The sequence below is a fragment of the Pseudorca crassidens genome, chromosome 12, assembly GCF_039906515.1.
Source record: "Pseudorca crassidens isolate mPseCra1 chromosome 12, mPseCra1.hap1, whole genome shotgun sequence".
Taxonomy (NCBI): domain Eukaryota; kingdom Metazoa; phylum Chordata; class Mammalia; order Artiodactyla; family Delphinidae; genus Pseudorca; species Pseudorca crassidens.
In genome coordinates this window covers 82,210,115-82,233,887 of record NC_090307.1, presented here as the reverse complement: position 1 = coordinate 82,233,887, position 23,773 = coordinate 82,210,115, and the positions used below count along the sequence as shown (strand labels likewise).

General features: G+C 43.8%; 1 protein-coding gene across 2 annotated transcripts in view; it reads right to left on the bottom strand.

Moving 5' to 3' along the window:
• Positions 1 to 2,788: 2,788 nt before the first annotated feature.
• The window catches only part of TMEM233 (transmembrane protein 233), a 41,671-nt gene continuing 20,686 nt past the window's right edge, over positions 2,789 to 23,773 (bottom strand). The window contains exons 2-3 of one of the 2 annotated variants that reach the window (XM_067700783.1): positions 13,432 to 13,568; positions 2,789 to 4,769 (exon numbers count right to left, since the gene is read on the bottom strand). In XM_067700783.1, the coding sequence (XP_067556884.1) occupies positions 4,763 to 4,769; positions 13,432 to 13,568 (144 nt within the window). In that variant the 3' untranslated portion in view covers positions 2,789 to 4,762. The remainder of the gene's footprint in view (positions 4,770 to 13,431; positions 13,569 to 23,773) is intronic. The other variant, XM_067700785.1, reaches the window with a different exon arrangement.

Sequence of the window (23,773 nt, the reverse complement as noted above, 5' to 3'; positions counted from 1 at the left end):
ATTTTTGGCCTCCAAAACAGGAAGATAATAAATGTGGACTGTTTTCAAGTCACCATGTCTGTAGTCTTTGTTACAGCATCGATCAGAAACCAATACACAGGGAGACCTACAAGAAAACCATTGTAATTGTTTAGATTTCTAGAGATGGCTCAAGAAATATTTACCTTACCTACTAAATATTGGGACCTGTATTAGGTCCTCTTTCACCCTGGCCGTCAGGCCATTTGTCACCTTTACAGAGGCAGGACTTGTCCTTTCACGAATTCCTGTCAATATACTCACTCCAAAGCACAAGCAGTCCCCATACGTGGGATTCCATGTCACCCAGTGGAATCAACGCTTGGTGGCAGTGCCAGGAGCAGACAGCTTGGGAAAACTAAATGGCAGGGCACCTCGGTGAACCAGTCTATGACTGTGAACTGGGCAAACGCGCACTTGAACTGGAAGAGGGATAAAAGTTTTGACTGGACTATCGCAGATTTGACCTGGCTGCTCATCTGAGGTTCGGAACAGACAGGTACACAGATGAAACTCAGATGCCTGACACAACAAAACACACAAAGGCAACTTTGTGCTTCCCTCTCCTGACCCCTGATAAATAAATCTCTGTTGGAACAAATAATCAATCAATCAATCTATTGGAAAGGGGATTCGTTCTTTCTGTGGTTTCTCTAGGGATGATGGGTGATGCCTGGGTATCAGGCATCTTTGTATTTGCCAAATCGGAATTCAAAGTATCTTGGTCCAGGGGCCTATTTTTTTAATATAAATTTATTTATTTATGTATTTTTGGCTGTGTTGGGTCTTCACTTCTGTGCAAGGGCTTTCTCTAGTTGCGGTGAGCAGGGGCCACTCTTCATCGTGGTGCGCGGGCCTCTCACTGTTGCAGCCTCTCATCGTGGAGCACAGGCTCCAGATGCGCAGGCTCAGTAGTTGTGGCTCACGGGCCCAGCTGCTCCGCGGCATGTGGGATCCTCCCAGACCAGGGCTCGAACCCGTGTCCCCTGGATCGGCAGGCAGACTCTCAACCACTGCGCCACCAGGGAAGCCCCCAGGGGCCTATTATAGGGTAATTCCCCAGGCTCAAATATTCAACATCCATGAGTATTTTTTTAAGGATTGGTAGTAACCAATGAATGTGGACACTTAGAATACTTTTCCTTTTTTTTTTTTTTTTTTTTAATCAGCAGCCCAAGACAGTTTCTTATATTTAGAAGCCTGGATCTAGGGTTACGTATCAAGATACACGCATAATGCTGTTCTGCTGAATGCAGCTGTCTCGTATGGGCCAAAGATCATTTGCTGATCCAGGAGCTGAGACCAGCGATTTTATGTCTGCATCTGCTTCTGCCCATAACTTGCGGGCAAAGACAGAGCCACTTCAAAGGCTGTAGCCCTATCAGCCTTAGCAATGCACAGAGCAGTGGGACAGGGACATTCCCTCCCTGAGGCTTTGCCCCTTGGATACAGCCAGTGCCCCCTCCTGCAAAGGGACCGCATGACACTGTTCCTTGCCTGTCTTAGCACTCTCACATTTCCTTCTAATTGTTTCTATATGTGCTTGTTCCCCACTAGCCTGATAACTCTTCCCAAGGGTCTCTTGTCATCCTATTGGAACCTGCAAAGCCCAGCCCAGTTTCTATGGCTGAACAGGTGCTCTGTCAATACTGGTCGGATGAGGAAATGGAGGAGAGTGACAGCAGAGGGGGTCAATTGTTTGAAAAGCTAGTAGATGACTTTTACCCTGCTTGTGACAGGCACTGTAAGAAGCAGCCTGCTTAATGCAGACTGGTTGTGTTTTGTTTTGTTTTGTTTTCCCCTGCTCAGCATCTGTCTCTCCTTCTGGTAAAAGCATTTTAGTTTTCCTTTGGGAAACCACCCTTCCCACACTCTCAATCCATAAAGTTTGGGTGGAGCTGACTTCACCCTCAGTTTTACTGGCTGAATCGTGACCCAGTTCTGCCCAAAGAGGGTACCACACAGCCCTGGACACAGCTTCCCTTTGTGTTGGAAAGGGTGGCCACAACTGTCTGTTAATGGCTGGTATCCATTCTGATGGCTTGGTTCCTGCTCCAAATCAATTGTGCATTATTTCAAATGGAAACTTTTTTTTTCCCCCTTGTAGCAATTAGGGAAGAGTTACTTTATTTCCACAGGCATTGCTTAGCTGGTAGGAAGAAACCTGAAGATGCCGGCAGCCACTGTGCCACTGTGAAACCAAAATGCACTCAGGAAGTTGAGGCTGAGAAATAGATAAGGGAGACGTTCTTAATGATGCTGAACACCAAGACCCAGCTATACCTGAAGCTATCCCTGGAATTTTCAATTATATGATCAAGTAAACTCTTCTTTCTGTAGCTTTTTTTTTTTTTTTTTTTTTTGTCATTGGCTGCTGCAAGAGTCCCCTGGTCTTGGCCAATCTGTTTCCTAACTGTGCTTTTTGGAGTGGAGGAGGGGCGATCTCAGCCTTGCAGGAGGTCCCAGAGAAGACCGTCATCTCACTTTGTCAGTATTAAAGCTCGCTGCCAGGCCCCAGGGGCCCAGAAAAAAAATCAGACCCTCATCTTGATCCCAGAAATCTCAGTGGCTTTAGTGGGACCAACACTTTTAATGCCTCCCAGAAGGGCATTTCAGGCCATGAGTTAGATCTGAGTTGACACCTCTCTAGCCCCACCCTGGGCCTCTCTATGGTCCTCTCTATAGGCTGAGGCTGGGACGAATGAGCCCGTTTCGATTATGGGAGTCTCTAGAAGGTTGGGAACCCCAAGAAAATACAATGTATACACCGTGGTAAACAGGCTTTCTTAAAACCATTTTTATTCTGCCTCTCAGCAACACTTCATTTGATCTGGGTAGAAGATCAGGGACTCAAATACAAACAAACAAAAAACAAGGTGTGAGAAACAGAAATCAGGATCCCATATACTGGAATGATGCCAGGATCTCTGTGTGCTGAGAACTGGTGTTCCTGATTCATGTCCTCCTGGGACAAGTGCTGGCTCGTGACGGACATCTGGGAAAAATGACAGGTGGAATCTGGTGTCCATCAGTGTTTATTTTTTGCGAGGGTCCAGGATATTTAACAAACGCCTGAGATTCACAATATCTAAGAACAATGCTTTGTAGAGCACTTAGAATTTCCCTCCAGGGGCAATCATATCTATCATGGCGATGAATTCTCATAATAACACTCTGAGGTAAGGAGGCAGGCGTTCTTATCTCCATTTTCCAGATGAAGAAATTTGAGGCACAGAGGCTAAGAAACCTGCCTGAAATCAGCTTGCATAGCTAGTTAGTGGCAGAAAAGGCTTTGGAACTCAGGTGTTTTGACCCAGCCTCTTGTTCATTCACTTAGAATAAGCTGCCTTTTCTCTTGCTTAGGAAAGTTATTTTCACTATTTCTAATATTAGTGTTTGAAGTTATTTTTGACATATATACCTATCACCTGTTGTGTTAACCACTTAATATTTTCTTTGAGTCCACTTCCTTTTCTTAAGTAAATGTATTTGAACAGAAAACAATGTCCCTAAGTAGACAGCTATAAATGGAAGGTAATTAATAAAATACATAGAATGAAAACAAAACCCAGTAAGTTATTAAATTCTATCTAAACAAAAGACTTTGAACCTGGGGCCTGCTCTTTCTTTATTAAGAAGGAAAAAGAACCAAAGGACCCATGAGCACTACACAGAGACTTTCTCTGAGCTGTAATCAGGATTGAAAAAGAATAGAAAAGGGCAAATGTTCTTTGTGATTCAGTGTCACTTAATGTCGTGGCTTTAAATGACTTGAAAATTATCTTTGTGTACCACCAGGTTAGCGTCTTCTGGAAGGCAGAATAATGGTGGCCTTGTTAAACCAGTATAGTCACACCTAAAGGGTTTACATTTGACAGAAAGTAAGTACAGTGGGTGGCATTTCCAGGTGGCCTCCAGGAAAATCAGAGGTCTTGCCTGAGACTTGCTAAAGAGAGAAGGAGGCGAGAGAGAGCTTGAATAAAAGCACATCCTATAAACACAGCCAGCATATTCCCAAAACGGGGATGGGAAAGGTGGCCGCGTACCTAGAATTGACCACTAAGTACATTCTCAGAGTCTGAGTGAAAACTGTGGCTGTGGTCAAGTTCACCCGGGGTGGATGCAAGGAAGGGGTGGGTGGGAGGGAGTTACGAGAAGTGAGATCAAGACAGAAGACCAGAAAGCTCCTTCATCGGAGTCTTCAAAGACGGGATGGTGAACTCTGGGGAACTGACGGAGGAGCTACTGAAGACTGAAGCGAAGCTACAACATGTAGAAATAAAAGGAAACAATCCACAAATTCAGCTCTATTTGATGCCTTTAAACATGCTACAAACGTGCTCAACATTGCAAACACCAGCATCCCTTGCTCTTCCCAGAACCTCCCTCTCCTTCCGGATCTGGACCCCTCTCCCCCATTAAAAGTAATGAGATTTTCTGAGGCTTATCTCTGGAGAAGAGGAAAGGACACATGGACACAATGGCTTTTGATAAACTGAAACAGTGAGACTTGATTTTCTTTCTTAAAAAAAACCCAACAAAACAATGACCCTGGCTGGCCTGGCTTTGCTGCCTGGTTTTCCTAAATTGTGGACATTTTTTTTTTCTTTTCGTTTTTAGTTCATTTGCCAGGGAGAGTCCTGGAGGAAAAGATCTCACAGTCTGAAGTCAAGGATCCATTCCTCAGAAACTCCTTTGGGGTGTGTGTGGATGAGGTCCGTCCTCCATGCTGGCTGCTGGCTGCTCAGGCCCTGTGTGTACAAGAGATAAAGTGAGGGGCGTGGGGTGGAGGGGGGAGGGAGGAGGGAGGGAGAGAGGGAGGGAGGGAGGGAGGGAAGAAGGGGAGAGAGTGAGGGATGGAGGGAGGGAGAGAGGGAGGGAGGGAAAGGGGGGAGAGGGAGGGAGGGAGAGAAGGAGGGAAGAAGGGGAGGGAGGGAAGAAGGGGAGGGAGGGAGGGAGGGAAGAAGGGGAGGGAGAGAGGGAGTGAGGGAGAGAGGGAGGGAGAGAGGGAGGGAGAGAGGGAGGGAGAGAGGGAGAGAGAGAGGGAGGGAGGGAGAGAGGGAGGGAAGAAGGGGAGGGAGGGAAGAAGGGGAGGGAGGGAAGAATGGGGTGAGAGAGGGAGGGAGGGAGGGAAGAAGGGGGTGAGAGAGGGAGGGAGAGAGGGAAGAAGGGGGTGAGAGAGGGAGAGAGGGAGGGAGGGAGGGAGGGAGGGAGGGAGGGAGGGAGGGAGAGAGGGAGAGAGGGAGGGAGCAGAACCTGGTCACCAAGGGCTTCTGTCTTTAAGAAGTACTCTAATTCAACCAGTGCGGGTGTGGACGAGCAGGTCTGCACGCTGTTGAGTCTAAGCACTGGCTTCTTTTTGAGAAATATTTTATTGGAAACATGTTATGTTTTAGGTGTGGCACATGCAGAAAAACCCAAACGATACAGATGTAGGCATACTCATGGTTCGTGAGTCTTTTTGAATCTTATTCTCCTCCTCAAGGGTTAGTAGCACTGTTAGCATTTGGGGTGCATCCTCCAGGCATTTTCCTCTACATTTAAATCCATAAATATTCACTTAGAAATTCGTTGTGTGTGTGCATGTGCATTTATTTATTTACACTCATTCATTCATTTATTCAATTAATATTTATATGCCAGGCACTGCTCTAGGTGCTGGTGTTAATAACAATACCCAGCAGTTACTACCATGTGCCCGGCACTGTGCTTTATACAGTTTAGTCTTCACAGCCCTATGAGGTAGGTACTGTTTTATCTTCATTTTATAGATGAGACAACTGAGGCACAGATTGGTTAAAAGACGTGCCCAAAGGCACACTACTACTTAGATTTAAACCCTAATGGTCTAGCTTCACGGGAAGCACCCTTAAGTGTTATGCTCCATTGTTATGGGCAATGACAGAAATGAAATGAAAATGTTCCTGGAGTTTTCATTCCAGTAGGAGGAAACAGACCATTTTATATATATATAAAATATATATTTTATATATTTATATAAAAAATTATATGCATATATAAAACTTGTCAGGGAGAAGTAAATACTAGGAAGAAAAGTAAACTTGGTTAAGGGGACACAGGGAAGAGACGTGGGGCTGTGGGTGTTATTTTAGAGAAGTTGGTCAGGGGCAGCCTCTCTGCTAAGTAACATATGAGCAAGCATCTCAAGGAGAGATGGGAACAAGCCATGTGAATATTGGGAGGAAGAAAATTCTAGGTAGAGGGGCCAGCAAGTGCAAAGGCCCTGCGGCATACTTCTGTTGCTCAAAGAAGAGAGAGGAATTCAATGTAGCTGAAGTGGAGGAGTGAGGGGGAGGGTCCTGGGAGATGAGGATGGAGAAGCAGCCACCAGATCCTCTGGGGCCTTATAAAGCCACAGCAAGGGAGATACTTCCATGTTTAAACTGCAGTGTATTATTCCATCCTATGAATGAACCACTGTGTATTTAACCATTTTCCTGCTGATGGACACTTAGGTTGTTTCAAGCTTTCCCCTATTTCGAACGGAGCTTCAATGAACATCATTGCACATCCTTGATTCTCATCCCTAGGCTGCAGGTCAGAATCATCTGTAGGGCCCTAAAACCTACCAATGCCCTGCCCTTTCACTGGAGATTCTAACTTAACTGGTCCAGGGTGCGCCCTGGGCATTGGTGATTTTAATGTGTAAGGAGGAGAACTACTGTTTTACATGCCTTTTTGTGACGCTGAAAAGCAGAGTTGCTGGGTGGGCGGGCACATAAATTTTAAAGTTTAATAGATACAACCAAATTGATCTCCCAAAAGACTGTCCCAATTTACTGTTCCACCGACAGTGTGGTAACCAATTCTTCACACTCTCACCCACCTTGACATTATCCATCTTTTAAATTGTTTCAATCTGGCAGACAGAAAAAAAAATTATATATATATATATATATATATATATATATGAGTATTTTGTTGTTGCTTTAATTTGTGTTGCCCTGGTTACTGAAGAGGTTGAACATCTTTTTCTTTCCTTTATAAAAATGTCTTTCTCTTAAAAACATTTCTTTATTTTTTTGAACATGTTTATTCTGATGTTTTCATCAATGTCCCACCAGCTTACAAACTTTTCAAAGCAAAAATCTGTCCATTGTTGATGACTTAGGTCTTACTTGTCTTTACTGCAACTCATCTGAACCAACAAAGAAAGCCCTTCTGATCTTCTGGAAACAGGTAATGTTCCCCATTTTTCATCATGGAATCATAAAAATTCTCTGAAGACACATCCTGCGCGAAACAATCACCAAGAAGCCTCACACCAGCCAATAATACAGGGAATAAGAGAGATTTGCTTTTATGTTTTTGCAAGACCAAGTCCTTGCTTCTTATCCCCCTTGAGATGTAGGCTTAAGTGTATATGTAAGTAAGTATATGCCTACTTCCCTTCTAATGCAAAGGCAGGATATTTTGAGGTCGGGAAAGGACCTTTCCAGTCTGTTTGTGAGACGGAAGCTTTGCCGTACAGAATGCGTTAACATCTACTAACTCTGAACCTACTAATGGGAGAGAGTCGTGGGATCCTTAAATTTAGAAGTCAAGTTCTTCCTTAATGGAACTCTGGAACATGAAATTTCTTATTGCTAAGAGTGACAAACATTTTTAATACATGGTGGGAGTGTGCCTAGCTGTTTAGGTACCTACAAGAACACCCAGAGATGTAAGGTCAGTGGAATTGCAATATATGTGCATTTACAGAAATCAACTATGCATGTTCCTCAAAGAGAAAAAAGCAACCGTTTAAATGGAGCTTCTGGCCACCAGGTCGCTCAACACTCATGAGTATGAATGGGTACAGGGCTCCCACTGAGCTCGGGACGTGGTTCCAGTGTTTAAACATACAACACAAACATCTCTGCTGAATCTGTCACAGGTGAGGCCTGTGCTTTGTGAAACATGACTACAACAACCTCACTTGCCTGAATCCTCAGACACCAGCAGAAAGTAAAACTCTGTAGACTTGCTGACGTAGGCTGGGCATGTGAAGAAGCGGGATCAAGAACGAGACGGCTGCAGTATTTAAACATCTCACCTCTGTGATCCATTCCTCCACTTTCCCTAGTAACCTGCGGGCAGCGGACTTTATAACTGCAAGAGACTGCAAGTTTCTGATTCCATCTGGACCAGAACACTTCTCTTCTGACGGCTCAGCATTCTATCCCAAACTGTTGACTATTTTAGTTCAATGATTCCCAGTTCTAACGGACCGCATGTCATGCAACTCTTTCTTTGCTCTAAGCACCATGCGGCTCACACAGACAACCTGTAAAATTAGGACGAATGATGGAAAAAGAGATCATATTTGGGGTTACCAGAGGCAGGGGCTGGGGGGAGGGAGAGTTGGATGAAGGTGGTCAAAAGGTACGAACTTCTAGTTATAAGATAAATGAGTGCTAGGGACGTGACGTACGATGTGATAAATATAATGAGTGCTGCCGTACGTTACATATAAGAGTGGTTAAGACAGCAAATCCCAAGAGTTCTCATCACAAGGAAAAATTTTTTTTTCTATTTCTTTAATTTTGTATTTACATGAACTGATAGATGTTCACTAAACTTACTGTGGTCACCATTTCATGGTGTATATAAGTTAAGTCATTACGCTGGACACCTTAAACTTACACAGCGCTATATGTCAATTATATCTTGATAAGACTGGGAGGAAAAAAACTAGGATGAATGAGACTTTTTTATGAGTTTGGGAGAAGAGACTATCACGACCTGAGTCTATTCCGAGAAAACAAACTACCCGAGATTCCAGTCACTTGAGGGACAAGAGATTGGTTACAGTTTTCTTAATAAGGATAAGGAACACTTTTTTGAAAGGCAGAACTTCACCATTTTTAAAAGGCAATAGGTGACTTCAGACAGTTTTTTTTAATGAAACGCAGAAAACTGACATATTCAAACCTTTCGGTCTTATCTCTAGGGGAGTTCTTCTCTAAAGTCAGATTTTCCCAGCCCCTCCAAGGAAGTCCTTGCTGCCTTTTAGATTGCTACAAAAGAGCCTCTCTCTGCGGGTCCGTCTCCTAGGCTGTAAAATGACCCCCATCCTTGGCCTTGAGTTAGATATAACATGTTAGGATGACAAGTTTGCTGAGGTAAATGAAAACTGACCACTCTGTTAACGGCTGGCTACTGTTAGTGCCTCTGCCTTTTAGATTTGGGAGGGAGAAAGTTCAGTGCGTTCTGATCACCTGCACCAGAGCCCTAGGGCAGGAGCGGGGAGCTTGGAAATGCAGATTCTTGGTCCTCGCTTCTGGCTTTGTGAGTTGGAATCCTTTGAGGTAGGGCTCCGACGATGTCCACCTCTTTTAAAACTCCCCAGGTAACTCTTCTGCAGCCCAAAGCTTGGGAACCTCTGCCTTAGCAATTCCACATTGCCATTCAGTTCCTGCATTAAGCCAGGCTGGGAAATTTTATTTCTAAGGATTACTGAGAAATCGGCCTTGTTACTGGTCTTAACGGAAGATAGAATTGATTTCATTCACTGAGGCCTAGTTTCTTGCTGTCTCTTACACTTACACACACACAAACACACACACACCCCAAAGCCTTTAAATTTGAGTGTCTCCATGGGATTCTAACTCTGGAAGACATTTTTGCTTTCTTTGATAACATGGAAGAAAAAGTATCTGAAAGGAAGCTGACCATACAGATGTGGGGAAAATTCTATCCTCACTTTATAGAGAAGGAAATTGAGGCACAGAGAGTTTCATGACACGTCCGGGCGGTCTGGGTGGTAGAACTAGGATTTGAATCCTGCTGCGGGCCAGGCTCTAACAGCTGTGAAACACTTCCCCTCAGGGAGAAGGGGTGGAGAGGGGACTTCCTCTCCTGTCCTTTACTACTACTAACAAAACCTCAATCACAAGCATACAAACATCAATGCTTTATCTCCAGATAGAAACATTTATATTAAGAATGGAGAAAGTCCCCATACATGAAGACTTCTGCATCCCTAGTAAAACTTCTTGCATGGTGTCTAATAGGCAAACTGAACTCTGAAAGCCAAACTGTCCCCCGGAGACTGCAAAGTAGCTAATGTCCAGGCTGCAGGTGCGATTTTTGTGTTTTTTGTTTTGGGCCCTCACCACGTGTTTAAACAATGTGAACTGGTTGTCAAAATCTAAAAATCCGGCTTCCCTGGTGGCGCAGTGGTTGAGAGTCCGCCTGCTGATGCAGGGGACACGGGTTCGTGCCCCGGTCCGGGAAGACCCCACATGCCGTGGAGCGGCTGGGCCCGTGAGCCATGGCCGCTGAGCCTGTGCGTCCGGAGCCCGTGCTCCACAACGGGAGAGGCCACAACAGTGAGAGGCCCGCGTACCGCAAGAAAAAAAAAAATCTAAAAATCAGATTTTAAATGAAGACCGAGCTTTTCAATGTCTTCTGGAAAATGGGCCCATGAGATCTGCATTCCAAGCGGTGACGAGTAGCCGGAGCAGAGTGCTGGCTGCTCCCCATAAACTGCACTCTCTCCTCGCACCACCGCCCCCACTGCTACCTACTGCTACCTACTGCTACCTACCTGGTCCTGCGACCAGGCTGCTTCACGCGTGGACATTCCCTGCCTAACCCCTGCAGCCTTTTGATTTTGCTACCCTGGGCCCTAACTCATCCCATTCTTGTGGTAGGTTGGAACCTCACCGCACAAGCACCGTATAAATAATTCTCGAGTTAGCCACAAGGTGAGCGCCGTCCACTGGCCTTTGTTAGCGGATGTACTAGAAAGGACGTACTAGCTTAGAGGCTGTGCGGTGTTTGGCTGAGGACAGTTTCCAGAGCCAGATTATGCTGGGCTTAACACCCACCGTTACAACTTATTAGCTGTGAGACAGCAGGCAAGTCACTTCACTTCTCTGAGCCTCAGTTTCTTCATCTGCAAAAATGGGGATAATACTACCTACTTCATGGGGTTGCTGTGAGGACTCGGTGAGGGTTAATTCATATAAGAGCTTAGAACAGTATCTGGCATATGGTAAGTTCTATGTCAGTGTCAGCTGCTATTATTATAACCACTTAGCTCAAACACCGATCTGGGCAGTATGTATTTTCACAAGCCCCCAGGAGTCGGGCCAGGACTTGGCCTCGTTCCCCTGGAACACCGTCCTTTGAGCTCGGCTCATATGTACAAAGCCTTGAACTCTATTTAGTAGCATTTTAAACTCTGATGTCCTCCCCCAGTCATGTTGACAACCGTAGTAATAATAGAATAAATGGTTTGTATCTTTTCTGTACTACTAAGGAACAGATGCCAACCTATACACATTCTCATCAGCCTTCACGACAGCTTTATTAAATGGGTGCTACTATAATCCCCAGTTGACAGAGGAAGAAACTGAAGCTGAGAAAGGTAAGCAGTTGGCTGATGGTCTCACCGTAAGTAAGTGGTAAAGGGGGTACTTGTGTCCAGGAAGTCTGGTCCCAAACCCGCACCATTAACTCCACAGCTCACAGCCTTGTGCTCACACACACAAGCACATTACGCTTTCCTTAAGAGGAAAGTTGGTGTGTTCACATCTATCTTTCAACTGTCTTTTCCTTCACACACCAACATCATCAATTTGCCATCTTGCAGGCAAGAAAGTTTGAGGTTCCTTTGATATTTTAGTGTCCTTTTCTCCTCTCTTTGGCCAAAGCCATCTATTTTTTTCCTTTATGACTCTTTGTATTTTGACATCTCCCCCCTCCACCCAACTGCCCGATTGCTCATGGATTTGGCTTGCCTGTTAGGAAGCTGACCTACTGTGACATCCACTACACTCTTGGTTGCCAAGGTGGGGTTGGCTGACCTGGCAGGCTAAAGGGTGTGCCGCTCCTCTCTTATCCACCCAGTGGGCCCTTCCTGAAACCAAGTCAGAAAGACTGATCTTCTCAGCTTGAGGGAAACGGTGTAGGAGGAACAGTGCTGCTCTGACAGAAGAGTGAAAGGATTTGAGTTCTTATCTGTTTTGCTAGGAGTTACGCAGTGAGACAGAGATGAATCTGTACTTGCCATTTCCAGGTCTTGGTTGTCCATCACACTACCTTGCCCTCTGGCAAACCTCTGATGGAAAGTATCATTGATTCTAGCAGAGGGAGCCCATCTCAGCTGGTTGGAGAAATCAGAATAAATTTGTCCAAATCCAGAGAGAAACATCAACAGCACCCATCTCTTTATGAGATGAGAGCTCACGGAAAATACCAAACATCTGTGGAGACCCTTCTGCTCTTAAACTAAGAATAGTTAGGCTAGTTGGATGCAACGTCATGTAGCAAATCATTTAGCAGATTAGATGCTAAGGCAGAGCAAGCAATAACCTAAATATTCCACTTACTGCCCTACAGTTCTCACTCTCTTACAGTTTGGTCGAACTATGTGACTGGTGTTAGCCAATCAATTATGAGCCTAAGTGACATGTGTCACTCCAGGGCTGAGGCAGTGAAAACCCACGTGGGATTCTCTGGTTTTTCTGTCCCCTGTCTTAGCTTGAGAAGCCCTCATGCTCTAGATCAGAGGTTGGAGAACTATGGCCCATGGGCCAGCTCCCTGTTTTTATAAATAAAGTTTTATTGAACACAGCCACACCCATCCATTTACAGATCGGATATGGCTGCTTCTGTGCTAAAATGGCAGAGCTAAGTAGTTGCGACTGAGATGCTGACAGTGGCCTAAAATATTTACTATCTGGCCCTTTAAAGGAAAAGTTTGTTGACTCCTGTTTTAGATAGAGCAGCTATAAGATGGTGGAGTTTCAGATAGCCTGGACCCTGAGTGACTGTGTGGAAGAGAGACCTTCCGCAAACCTACAAGGCCCATGGAACAGCAGTGAGGAAAAATCAAAACCTTTTGTTTGGGATTGTTTGTTACTAAGCACAATCTAACCTATCCTTGTTGACTCCAGTGGACATTCAAGAAAAGGCATTTTAGGGGACTTCCCTGGTGGTCCAGTGGCTAAGACTCCATGTTCCCAATGCAGGGGGCCTGGGTTCCATCCCTGGTCGGGGAACTAGATCACACATGCTGCATCTAAGAGATCACATGCCACAACTAAAGATCCCACATGCCACAACTAAGAGTTCACATGCCATAACTAAAGATCCTGCATGCTGCAACTAAAAGATCCCGCATGCCGCAGCTAAAGATCCCACATGCTGCAACTAAGAGTTCACATGCCATAACTAAAGATCCTGCATGCTGCAACTAAAAGATCCCACATGCTGCAACTAAGAGTTCACATGCCATAACTAAAGATCCTGCATGCTGCAACTAAAAGATCCCGCGTGCCACAGCTAAAAATCCCACGTGCTGCAACTAAGACCTGGTGCAGCCAAATATATAAATTAAAAAAAAAAAAACAAAAAAGAAAAGACATTTTACATTGGGAGGGATTAAAAAAGCCTACTTACTTTCGTGCGAAGTGAACTGCACAAGAAATAGCAATGATGAGAAGGCCAATAATGATGGAGGCGAAGGCCACCCACTTGGCATTCCTCCCAAGCCGCTTGGATCCTTCGATGTCTCCATCATTGTAGCTGTTCAGAGACTGGAGGACACAAGGGAAGAGCTGGTGATGACAACCCACAGGGAAAGATATGGCTTCCCAGGCTGATCTGAGCAGGTGGCACGGTTACCACTTCCTCCAGGAAGTCTTCCCTGAACTCCCAGTCTGAGTTAACTTCCTCTTCTGTATTTCCTGATTACTTTCATCTTAATATTTACCGTAGCATATTGAACAGACTGATTTGGCCTCTCCCATTAAGTGCTTTGTGGGCAGGGACCATTCCAACTTGTTCAGCACAGTATACCAGTGCCCAGTGCAATATTTGTCATGTAGAAGATGCGCGATAAATATTTGTATGATGACAGGATGAATGGGTATATCTGTCTCATCCACTAGAAGAGGGGTTTGCAAACTATGGCCCATAGGCCAAATCCAGCCTGCTGTTTTTATAAACAAAGTCTGTATGGAATGCAGGCACAACCACTTGTTTACTACTGTCTGTAGCTGCTTTTATGTTACAACGATGGAGTTGAGTAGCTGGGACAGAGAGCATACTGTCTACCAAATCCTAAAATATTTACTAGTTGGTCTACGACAGAAAAAGATTGCCCGTTCCTACACAAGAAGGTCAGGGACATTGGCTGAACTGTTCACCTCTTTGCCCAAGCCAAGCTGCCATTCATCTGGCACCCACTCATACAGCTTTCCCAGCTGTTAAAATATTGGAATACTTTCGTACTGGTTGGTAAACAGCAGCTACCCGTCCCCAGTGTCCCAGCCATCCTGGCCTCTCCTCTGAGTTCCCCCAGGCTTCCCCATGATCCAGCAACTGCAGGGTATCACTGGGCTCAGCAGATTATCCTTGTGCAAAGGCCCAGAATCAGATTCTGTGCCCCTTTGAGCAATGTCTGGGCCATTGTAGGGACTCAAGAAGTAAGTATTGGCTGAATGAATACATCCGTTTCCCTAAAGAATATGAGTTCATTGAGGGCATCTTGGAGTCCCAGGCAAAGTAGAGGTGCTCAGAGAATCCTTGCTGCTGAGCTGGAGGCCAGATGCCATTCTTCTCTCTTCTAATAAGCTCTCTTTATCGTAACTCCCATTGCTGAGAATTCCCCAAAAGTCATCCTGCAGCCCAAATAAGACCGGAAATATGCACTTATACGTTAGGGACAGAGTGACCTGATCCATGCCGTGAACTGTAGGTTTCCGTGGGAACTCTATTCTTGATCCTGAAAGCTCAGTACTTCAGTAATAATCACCCTTCTTCGTCGACTCTTAAGGGGAATGAGGCATATGCAGGCAACTACAAGCCAGAGAAGCACCCAGTATACCACAGAGCTTTCTGCTTCCAGGACCTTCCATTAATGCTTGGACCCAGCCACCTTAGTCAGCAACAGGCTGGGAGATTCGCCTTTCCCAGCGAGTTCTGCTTTTAGGCCTCTTGTGTGAATGGGAGAGTGAGAACTTGCAACGATGCCAGGGACTGCCAGCAGGGTGAGCTCCAGAATTCTGTACGCTGAATTCTTGGAGTTCTTAACTCTGGGTGCCCATTAGAAACACTTGGATAGTATATTTCTAAAAAATACAGATAGCTGGGCCCTATTCTGCAGAGACTCTGATTTAACTGGTGCAGGAACCAGACACCAGTTTTTTTAAATTGTGGTAAAATGTGCCTAACATAAGATTTACCATTTTTGGTGTACAGTTCAGCAGCACTCAGTACATTCACACTGCTGTGCAAACATCACCATAATCAATCGTCTCAAACTAAAACTCTGCACTCAATTCAACACCTACTCCTCATTCTTCCCACCCTCCAGCCCCTGGCAACCGGCATGTTATGTTGTCTCTATAGATCTGACTATGCTAGGGACATTATACGAGTGGAGTCATAGAATATTTGTCTTTTTATGCTTATTTCAATTAGCGTAATGTCCTCAAGGTTCATCCATGTGGTAGCATGTGTCAGAATTTCCTTCCTTTTTAAGGCTAACATTCCATTTTATGGATAGAGTACATTTTGTTTATCTCCTTATTCACTGATGGATACTTGGGTTGCTGCCACAGTATTTGGCAGTCTCAGGACTGAAAAGCTTTGGTCTAGAGAGCTATCCTTAACACCCTGCAAGGTCAAGATGCTTACCACCTTAAGATTTAACCCAAGGAAGTGTGTCACAGAGTATGGGCTCTAAACGCAGAGAGATCTGAGTTCAAATTCCACATCTTATCAGCTGTGAGAATTAGAGCAAATTACCAAGCTTTCTAAGCCTTGGTGTCCTCATCTGTAAGTTGGGAGCAACAGTAATAACACCTCCTTCCTATGAGAGGTGCTAATGAGTTAATGCAGGCAAAGTGGTTAGCATCGGTCCAGGACATACTATATGCTCAATACATGTTACCTTTCATTGTGAATTGCCACTGCCTGTTTTATTCTTCTTCTAAAGCTGAGATCCTTGGTGTGCAATAGAATCATCTGGGCTACTTATCAGAATTACAGGTGATCAATCTCTACCCCTTGACAGAATAGAATCTGGGGACCCAAGTTTGGGAAACTTTGTTTTAGAGGCTTCACAATCAAAGTCAGTGCATAGAATCCTAGAACCCCAGATTGTGAGTTCATGATCAGTTTAAAATTACGTAGATTCAGACTCTCCCAAAATGATCATTATTCTATCATGCTACCTTGGAAAACCCAGTTTTCAGATTAGTTCTGGTGATGTTTGTGTTTTGCTGTAACCAGAGAAAAAATAATGAGACACCCCCCGCCAATCTCCCCACAAACATTGTCAACTCTTGGCTGTTTGGATGAAAAGCCAGTTTCATGTTCTCAACAGCAGTGACCACGGAAGTGGGAAGGACAGCCAGTGTGTGCCATGTTGAAGGGTGTGTCTACATCTGTGAATTGCCCATGAGCACAGGTGAGGTGGGGGCTACCCAGGCCACTTGACTTGTCTGCTGCAGGTCAGAAGAGTCATGCTGGTGCCTGGTTAAGGGGGATTTGAGTGCAAGACACGAGCAAATCCTGCCCAACCTTCATCACCTGTTGCCAGTCTGGCATCCTGTATGTGACCCTCCTCTCTGCAATTCACCATCCCTCTGGGGCTCATAAGGGAGATGTTGAGTCATTCCAGGAATGGGTCCATGGTTAGCTTGAAAAACAGATGAAAAGCCTCTTTCAGTATTAACTGTGGACTCTTTTCTCCCCAGGAGTCCTCTAATGAATCCGTTTCTTCCTCTGGTTCTTGAAGAAGGGGCTGCCCATGGGTAAATCTGCTGGGTAGATGTAAGGATATGGGGGGAGGGATGAGGGTGGGATATTTTAGAACTCCCAGATTTCTACTCTACAGGACTTCACTGGTGTGGGGCTTGCGCTTCAGGGTCATCATCTAACAACGAAGCAGGAAAGGATTAATTACCCCCCCTCCCCAATTCATTGGCTGTAATTCTTTTCTCTCCCAACTGGAATTGCATATTAAGTGTCTCCTGACAGATGCTACAGACTGAAGTGGTAGAAATGGCTTTTAGAGAAAATGCACGGTTTATAAATCTTTTTCTGAAGAGCTTAAAAAGCAAACTATCCCATCTGCTGTGGAGGAACTAGAAAGAAACAAGGGATGGCTTCAATATTTAAAATTTATATGATCTTCTTAGTTCTTTCACAAATTATGAATGAAATTTGTGAACATGTAAAGCATTCAAATGCTACAGAAACATATGCAGTAAATAGTAAGCTCTTCTCCCAATTCTATTTCCCAAAGATAACAGTGTGGTATGTTTGCTTCTAGATTTTTTTCCCATGAATAATATGAAACGAAAACAACTGACACTTTCTCCTGTTTTCATTATCACTAAGCACATCATGTATCACAGTCATGAGAAAGAAATAGCAATTTGTATCCTGAGATTAAACCAAGAACAACAGGTTAGTCTATCTAGCCCGCATCCCTCTGATATTGAAACCTTGAGTATATCCCCTAAGTCTTGGCAAAGAATTTCATCCTTGCCTTTTGCTATATGGATGCCTAAACACAGGTCACTTCTTTTGTGGATATGTAATCTTTTGAGAAAGATACTGTTCTGCTTTGCTTTTTAATCACGAACAGATTAATGTAAAACTTGGTGACCTTGGCAATTTTGCATTTGTTTCCTTTAAATACTTGTGCTGTGCTTTTTATTTGGCTGGCTGGTCATTTTGAGGCTGGACTTCCCTGTATTTCTTTTCAAATAAAATTTTTTCTTCTCTAGTTGTTTTGGCCTCTGAGTTTTTCTCTGACAAAATGATAGTAACAGATAACATTTATTGAGCATTTATTATGTACCAGACACTGTGTTAAATACTTTTCAAGGGTTATCTCATTAGTCCTCATAACAACCCAGTGAGGCAGATGCTTTGTTTTCATTTTACTGATGGGAAAATTGAGGCACAGAGAAGTTAAAATGATTTGCCCAAAGTCACGTAGCTAGTTTGGTTCTCTCTCTCACTCAGAGTTTTTCATTTTTTCCTTTTCCTCTTAGTTAAAAATGTGAATAGTATTATACTATATTTGTTCTGAAAGTTGCTTTTTTCCACTTGTTATAGGGTGGGAGGCTTTCCAAGCTAGTGCTTCTGGGTCTATCTCATTCCTGTTTTCTTTCTCCAGTCATGATTTAAAGTATATTGATAAACTCCCTAATATTGCATTATCCTTGATTCTTGGGGAAAATCTCAATTTGTCATGATGCATTTTTGGTGGGTAACTTTTTGTTTTCAAACAACTTCAAACTTTCAGAAAAGTTGCAAGTATAGTTGTCTCATTCTTTTTAATGGGTTTGTAGTAGTCACTTAAATGGTCACACCTCACCAAAAGACATTTCAGTTATTTACAGTTTGTGGCAGTTACATAATATGCTGCAGTGGACACCCTCATTCATATTTTTTGTACACATTTGAGCCTCTTAGGATGGATTCCTAGGAACGGGATTACAGAGTCAAAGGATAGATGTATTTACATTTGGAGACATAGTCAAATCGCATTGCAAAAAAGCTATATAAATTTATATTCCCACTAACAGTATTTAAGTGTCCTTTCCTCCACAACCTTGCTAACACTGTATATTATCAATCTATTTTAACAGGTGAAAAAGAATCTCTAAATAACATTTCTTGATTAATAATGAAACTAAGTCAAATTCACACTTCCACTCAAATGTCACCTCCTAAGAGAGGCCTTCTCAGATGAGTTTATGTAAAACTCTCCCTGGTGACTAATACAGTGCCTGGAGATCAGTAAATACTTGTTGAATTAACAAATATATGTATGGATGTTTATTTGTCAAATGTATTTCTTCTTGATGAATTTTATACTTGTATCTTTTGTCTAGTTTTCTATTGGTTTGTCTTCTTATTGATTTGCAGGAAATTTTTATATATTATAGATCAGCAGTGTAAAAAAGAAATATAATGGGGGCCACATATGTAATTTAAAATTTGCTGGTAGCCACATTAAAAAGGCAAACTTGGGCTTCCCTGGTGGTGCAGTGGTTGAGAGTCCGCCTGCCAATGCAGGGGACGTGGGTTCGTGCCCCGGTCCGGGAAGATCCCACATGCTGTGGAGCGGCTGGGTCCGTGAGCCATGGCCGCTGAGCCTGAGCGTTCGGAGCCTGTGCTCTGCAACAGGAGAGGCCACAACAGTGAGAGGCCCGCGTAACGCAAAAAAAAAAAAAAGACAAACTTAACTTTAATAATATATATTTTATTTAACCCAACACTCCAAACTATTATCATTAAAAACTACGGCACTATTTCAAATACTCAATAGTCACATGGCTAGTGGCAACTCTATGAATAGCACAGAAGATAATATACATTAATCTGTTAGGTGTGCTGCAAAATTTTCTCCCAGTTTCTCCTGTTCTGTTGTCTTTTTCTCTAAATTATAAATTTTATTTATTTTTTAAACATATATTTTTAATTAATTATTTATTTTTTGTTTATTTTTGGCTGCGTGGGTCTTCGTTGCTGCACACGGGCTTCCTCTAGTTGCAGCGAGCAGGAGCCACTCTTCGCTGCAGTGGGCGGCCGTCTCATTGCAAGGGCCTCTCTTGTTGTGGAGCATGGGCTCTAGTCATGAGGGCTTCAGTAGTTGTGGCACACTGGCTCAGTAGCTGTGGCACACCGGCTCAGTAGTTGTGGCACATGGGTTCTAGAGTGCAGGCTCAGTAGTTCTGGTGCACGGGCTTAGCTGCACCGTGACATGTGGGATCTTCCCAGACCAGGGCTTGAACCCGTGTCCCCTGCATCGGCAGGTGGATTCTTAACCACTGCGCCACCAGGGAAGTCTCATAACTTTTATTTTGATGTAGTTTAAGTTTCACAAAAAGTTACAAAGATAATACCAAGAGTTCCCATGTACCTTCCACCAAGCTTCCCCTAATGATGATATATATATATATACTTTTTAAAAATAAATTTATTTATTTATTTTTGGCTGCATTGGGTCTTCTTTGCTGCATGCGGGCTTTCTCTAGTTGCAGCAAGCTGGGGCTACTCTTTGTTGCGGTGCGCGGGTTTCTCATTGCGGTGGCTTCTCTTGCGGAGCACAGGCTCTAGGCGTGCGGGCTTCAGTAGTTATGGCACATGGACTCAGTAGTTGTGGCTCGAGGGCTCTAGAGAGCAGGGTCAGTAGTTGTGGTGCATGGGCTTAGTTGCTCCTCAGCATGTGGGATCTTCCCAGACAAGGGTTCGAACCCATGTCCCCTGCATTGGCAGGTGGATTCTTAACCGTTGTGCCACTGGGGAAGTCCCCAATGATAATATTTTAAGTAACCATACTACTTGGTCAAAACCAGGAAATTGACATTGGTATGATATTACTAACTCAGTTATAGACCTTATTCAGATTTCACCAGTTTTGACATGTACTCCTTTTTTTTTTTTTTTTTTGGTGCGTGTATTGTTCTATGAAATTTTGTCCCATGTGGATTGGAGTGACCATCACCACAAAGAAATTCTCTCATGGAAGGTGTGGAGAAAAGGGAATCCTCCTGCATTGTTGGTGGAAATGTAAGTTGGTATAGCCACTATGGAAAACAGTATGGAGGTTCCTCAGAAAACTAAAAATGGAATTACCATATGGTCTAGCAATCCCACTCCTGGGTATATATCCAGACAAAACTATAATTCCAAAAAGATACATGCACCACCCCTATATTCATAGCAGCAGCACTATTCACAACAGCCAAGACATAGAAACAACCTAAATGTCCATCAACAGATGAATGGATAAAGAAGATGTGGCAAACACACAGACAGACAGACAGACACACACACACACACACACACACACAATGGAATATTACTCAGCCATAAGAACAAAATAATGCCATTTGCAGCAACATGGATGGTCCTAGAGAATATCATACTAAGCGAAGTAAGTCAGAAAGAGAAAGACAAATACTATATGATATCACTTATATGTGTTATCTAAAATATGACACAAATGAACCTATCTATGAAGTAGAAACAGACTCACAGACATAGAGAACAGACTGTGGTTGCAAAGGGGGAAGGGGTTTGGAGAGGGATGGAGTGAGAGGTTGGGGTTAGCAGATGTGAGCTATTATACATAGAATGGATAAACAAGGTCCTACTGTATAGAACAGGGAACTATATTCAATATCCCATGATAAACCATAATGGAAAAGAACATAAAAAAGAATGTATATATATGTATGTGTGTATATATATATATATATAACTGAATCACTTTGCTGTACAGCAGAAATTAACACAACATTCTAAATCAACTATACTTCAACTAAAAAGAAGAAATTCTCTCATGTTACCCTTTGTAAGTCACACCCTCTCTCCATGTCCATGTTCATTGTCTTTTAACTTAGATTTGTGGCATTTGGATATTGCCCAGAGTTCCTTTCCAAGCTGTGAGACTTCCTCATAATTTCATAAACCGATGACCCTTATTTTAAGGTGCTAGATAGCAATTCGCTGTCTCTGTTCACCCTGCAAAGTATGTTAGAAAGAACCTATAGAGGGACTTCCCTGGTGGTGCAATGGTTAAGAATCCACCTGCCAATGCAGGGGACAAGGGTTTGAGCCCTGGTCGGGGAAGATCCCACATGCCGCGGAGCAGCTAGGCCCATGCGCCACAACTACTGAGCCTGCGCTCTAGAGCCCAGAACCACAACTATGGGCCTGGGGCCTGTGCTCCGCAACAGGAGAAGCCACCGCAATGAGAAGCCACCGCAGTAAGAAGCCCGTGTACTGCACGAGAAGAGTGGCCCCGCTCGCCTTAACTAGAGAAAGCCCGCGCACAGCAACGAAGACCCAACACAGCCAAAAAATAAATAAATAAATTTATTTTTTTAAAAAAAATGAAGGACCTTTAGATTCTTTCCGGTTTTTATCTTCCACTGCGAGTCAAATGAACGTTTCTCAGCATGTAGAACAAATGGGCTGTCCTCACACATTTTATAAGGTGCTCGAGTCCCCAGTGGTGCCTTTTCCCTTTTCTGTGAGCCTGGGCTTGTGCTGGCAAAATATAAGTCATTACAAAACCTAAAAAGAGCTTCCAGGTCTTGGTCAGCTGCCTCGAGCCAGCAAAGGTCACACTTGGACAGAAAAGTGGACAAGTTCCTTTCTCCTGTAGTAAATACTAGTGACGTCATGCTCACTGAGTCTAGTAATTTCAAGCTTATTTATACGTCCCTCCCCTGGATGGACACATGATACGCAAATACCCTGGCAGGAAAGTTGTTCAGGAGCCAGAAATGAGGGAGACTGTCTCTATGCCCAATCTCAGGAAGACTGCAGCGGGGACCAGCAAGACTGTGTTGTGAGGCCATGCAGCCAAGCCTCCTGGCTACCTGTCAGAATGTACAGGTAATTTCCGGCATCCACACTTCCAAGGAGACACCCAGAATAACCCCGTAAATTGTGGTAACTGGAGTTGAACACCAACGGGTCCAGTGTTCTGGGAATTTGTGGCACTTTACACCAATGATACAGGTGCTCTCTTGTCCTGAGCCAGGAAAATACGGAAAGTACTTTGTCTATTCCCTCTGGTCTTTACAGCAGAACTCCTGCTGCATTCCACATGATGATACCAGCTGAGACAGCATCACCTATGGGGTGGCTGTCAGGTGAAGATTTGCACTGAAACTCTCTCAAGTTATACTTTTTATATTCCCTATATTGGTGGCTGTACCTTAGAATTGCCTATGGTCCCAAAAATGCCCATAAAAATTCCTGTGCCCAAGCTCCATCCCAGATCAACTGAATTAGGATCTCTGGGGATAGGACTCCAGAATCAGTATTTTTTGGAAAGCTTCTCGGGTCATTGTGAGAAGAGTTGAGAACCACTATCCTGATGGACAGTCATTCATTCATTCATTCATTCACTGAAAAGCTACTTATTAAGCGCCAGCTATGTGCCAGGCACTGTTCCCTGCCCTCATGGAGCTTACATTCTGGTAAAGACTGAAAATAAATACTCAAACATGCAAATAAACAAGGTTACAGAATATTACTAAGGTAAGAAAAATGGGGTGGTGGGAGGAAGGGAGGGAGAGAGAGAGAGAGAGGAAGGAACATGAGATGAGGCTGGAGGTGAAACCAGGGGCTATGATAGTTACAAGAATGAATTATCATGCTAAAATAATAGATAATATTTATGGAGTGCTTATCCTCTAGAGTGCAGGCTCAGTAGTTGTGGTGCACGGGCTTAGCTGCACCATGGCATGTGGGATCTTCCCAGACCAGGGGTTGAACCCGTGTCCCCTGCATTGGCAGGTGGATTCTTAACCATCGTGCCACTGGAGAAGTCCCCAATGCTAATATTTTAAGTAACCATAGATTAGTACAGGCCAGGTCCTGACCTAATCACTTTATGTGCATCATATAATTGCACCTTCACAGTAACCTCATGGGAGCAAGACGTTTTATCCTCCATTTTACAGATGAGAACACTGAGACTCAGAGAGAGGGAAGCAAATAATGTTTCTGTTGTCAAAGGCAACTTGCTAAGGGGCTACAAACTTAAGCAAAAGACAGTAAATTCACTGACAAAGCCCTTACAATAACTACTTCATTATGTCCCCCAAAACCCAAGAGCTAGATTTAATGCATTATTGATAACCCAGCACCAGAGAGCTGACTTGATTCTAATAAAAATTTGGCCACTGATTAAAAAACTGGGGCAAATATATCTCTCATCTGAGCTACTGATCTCTCTGACAAAAACTCATTC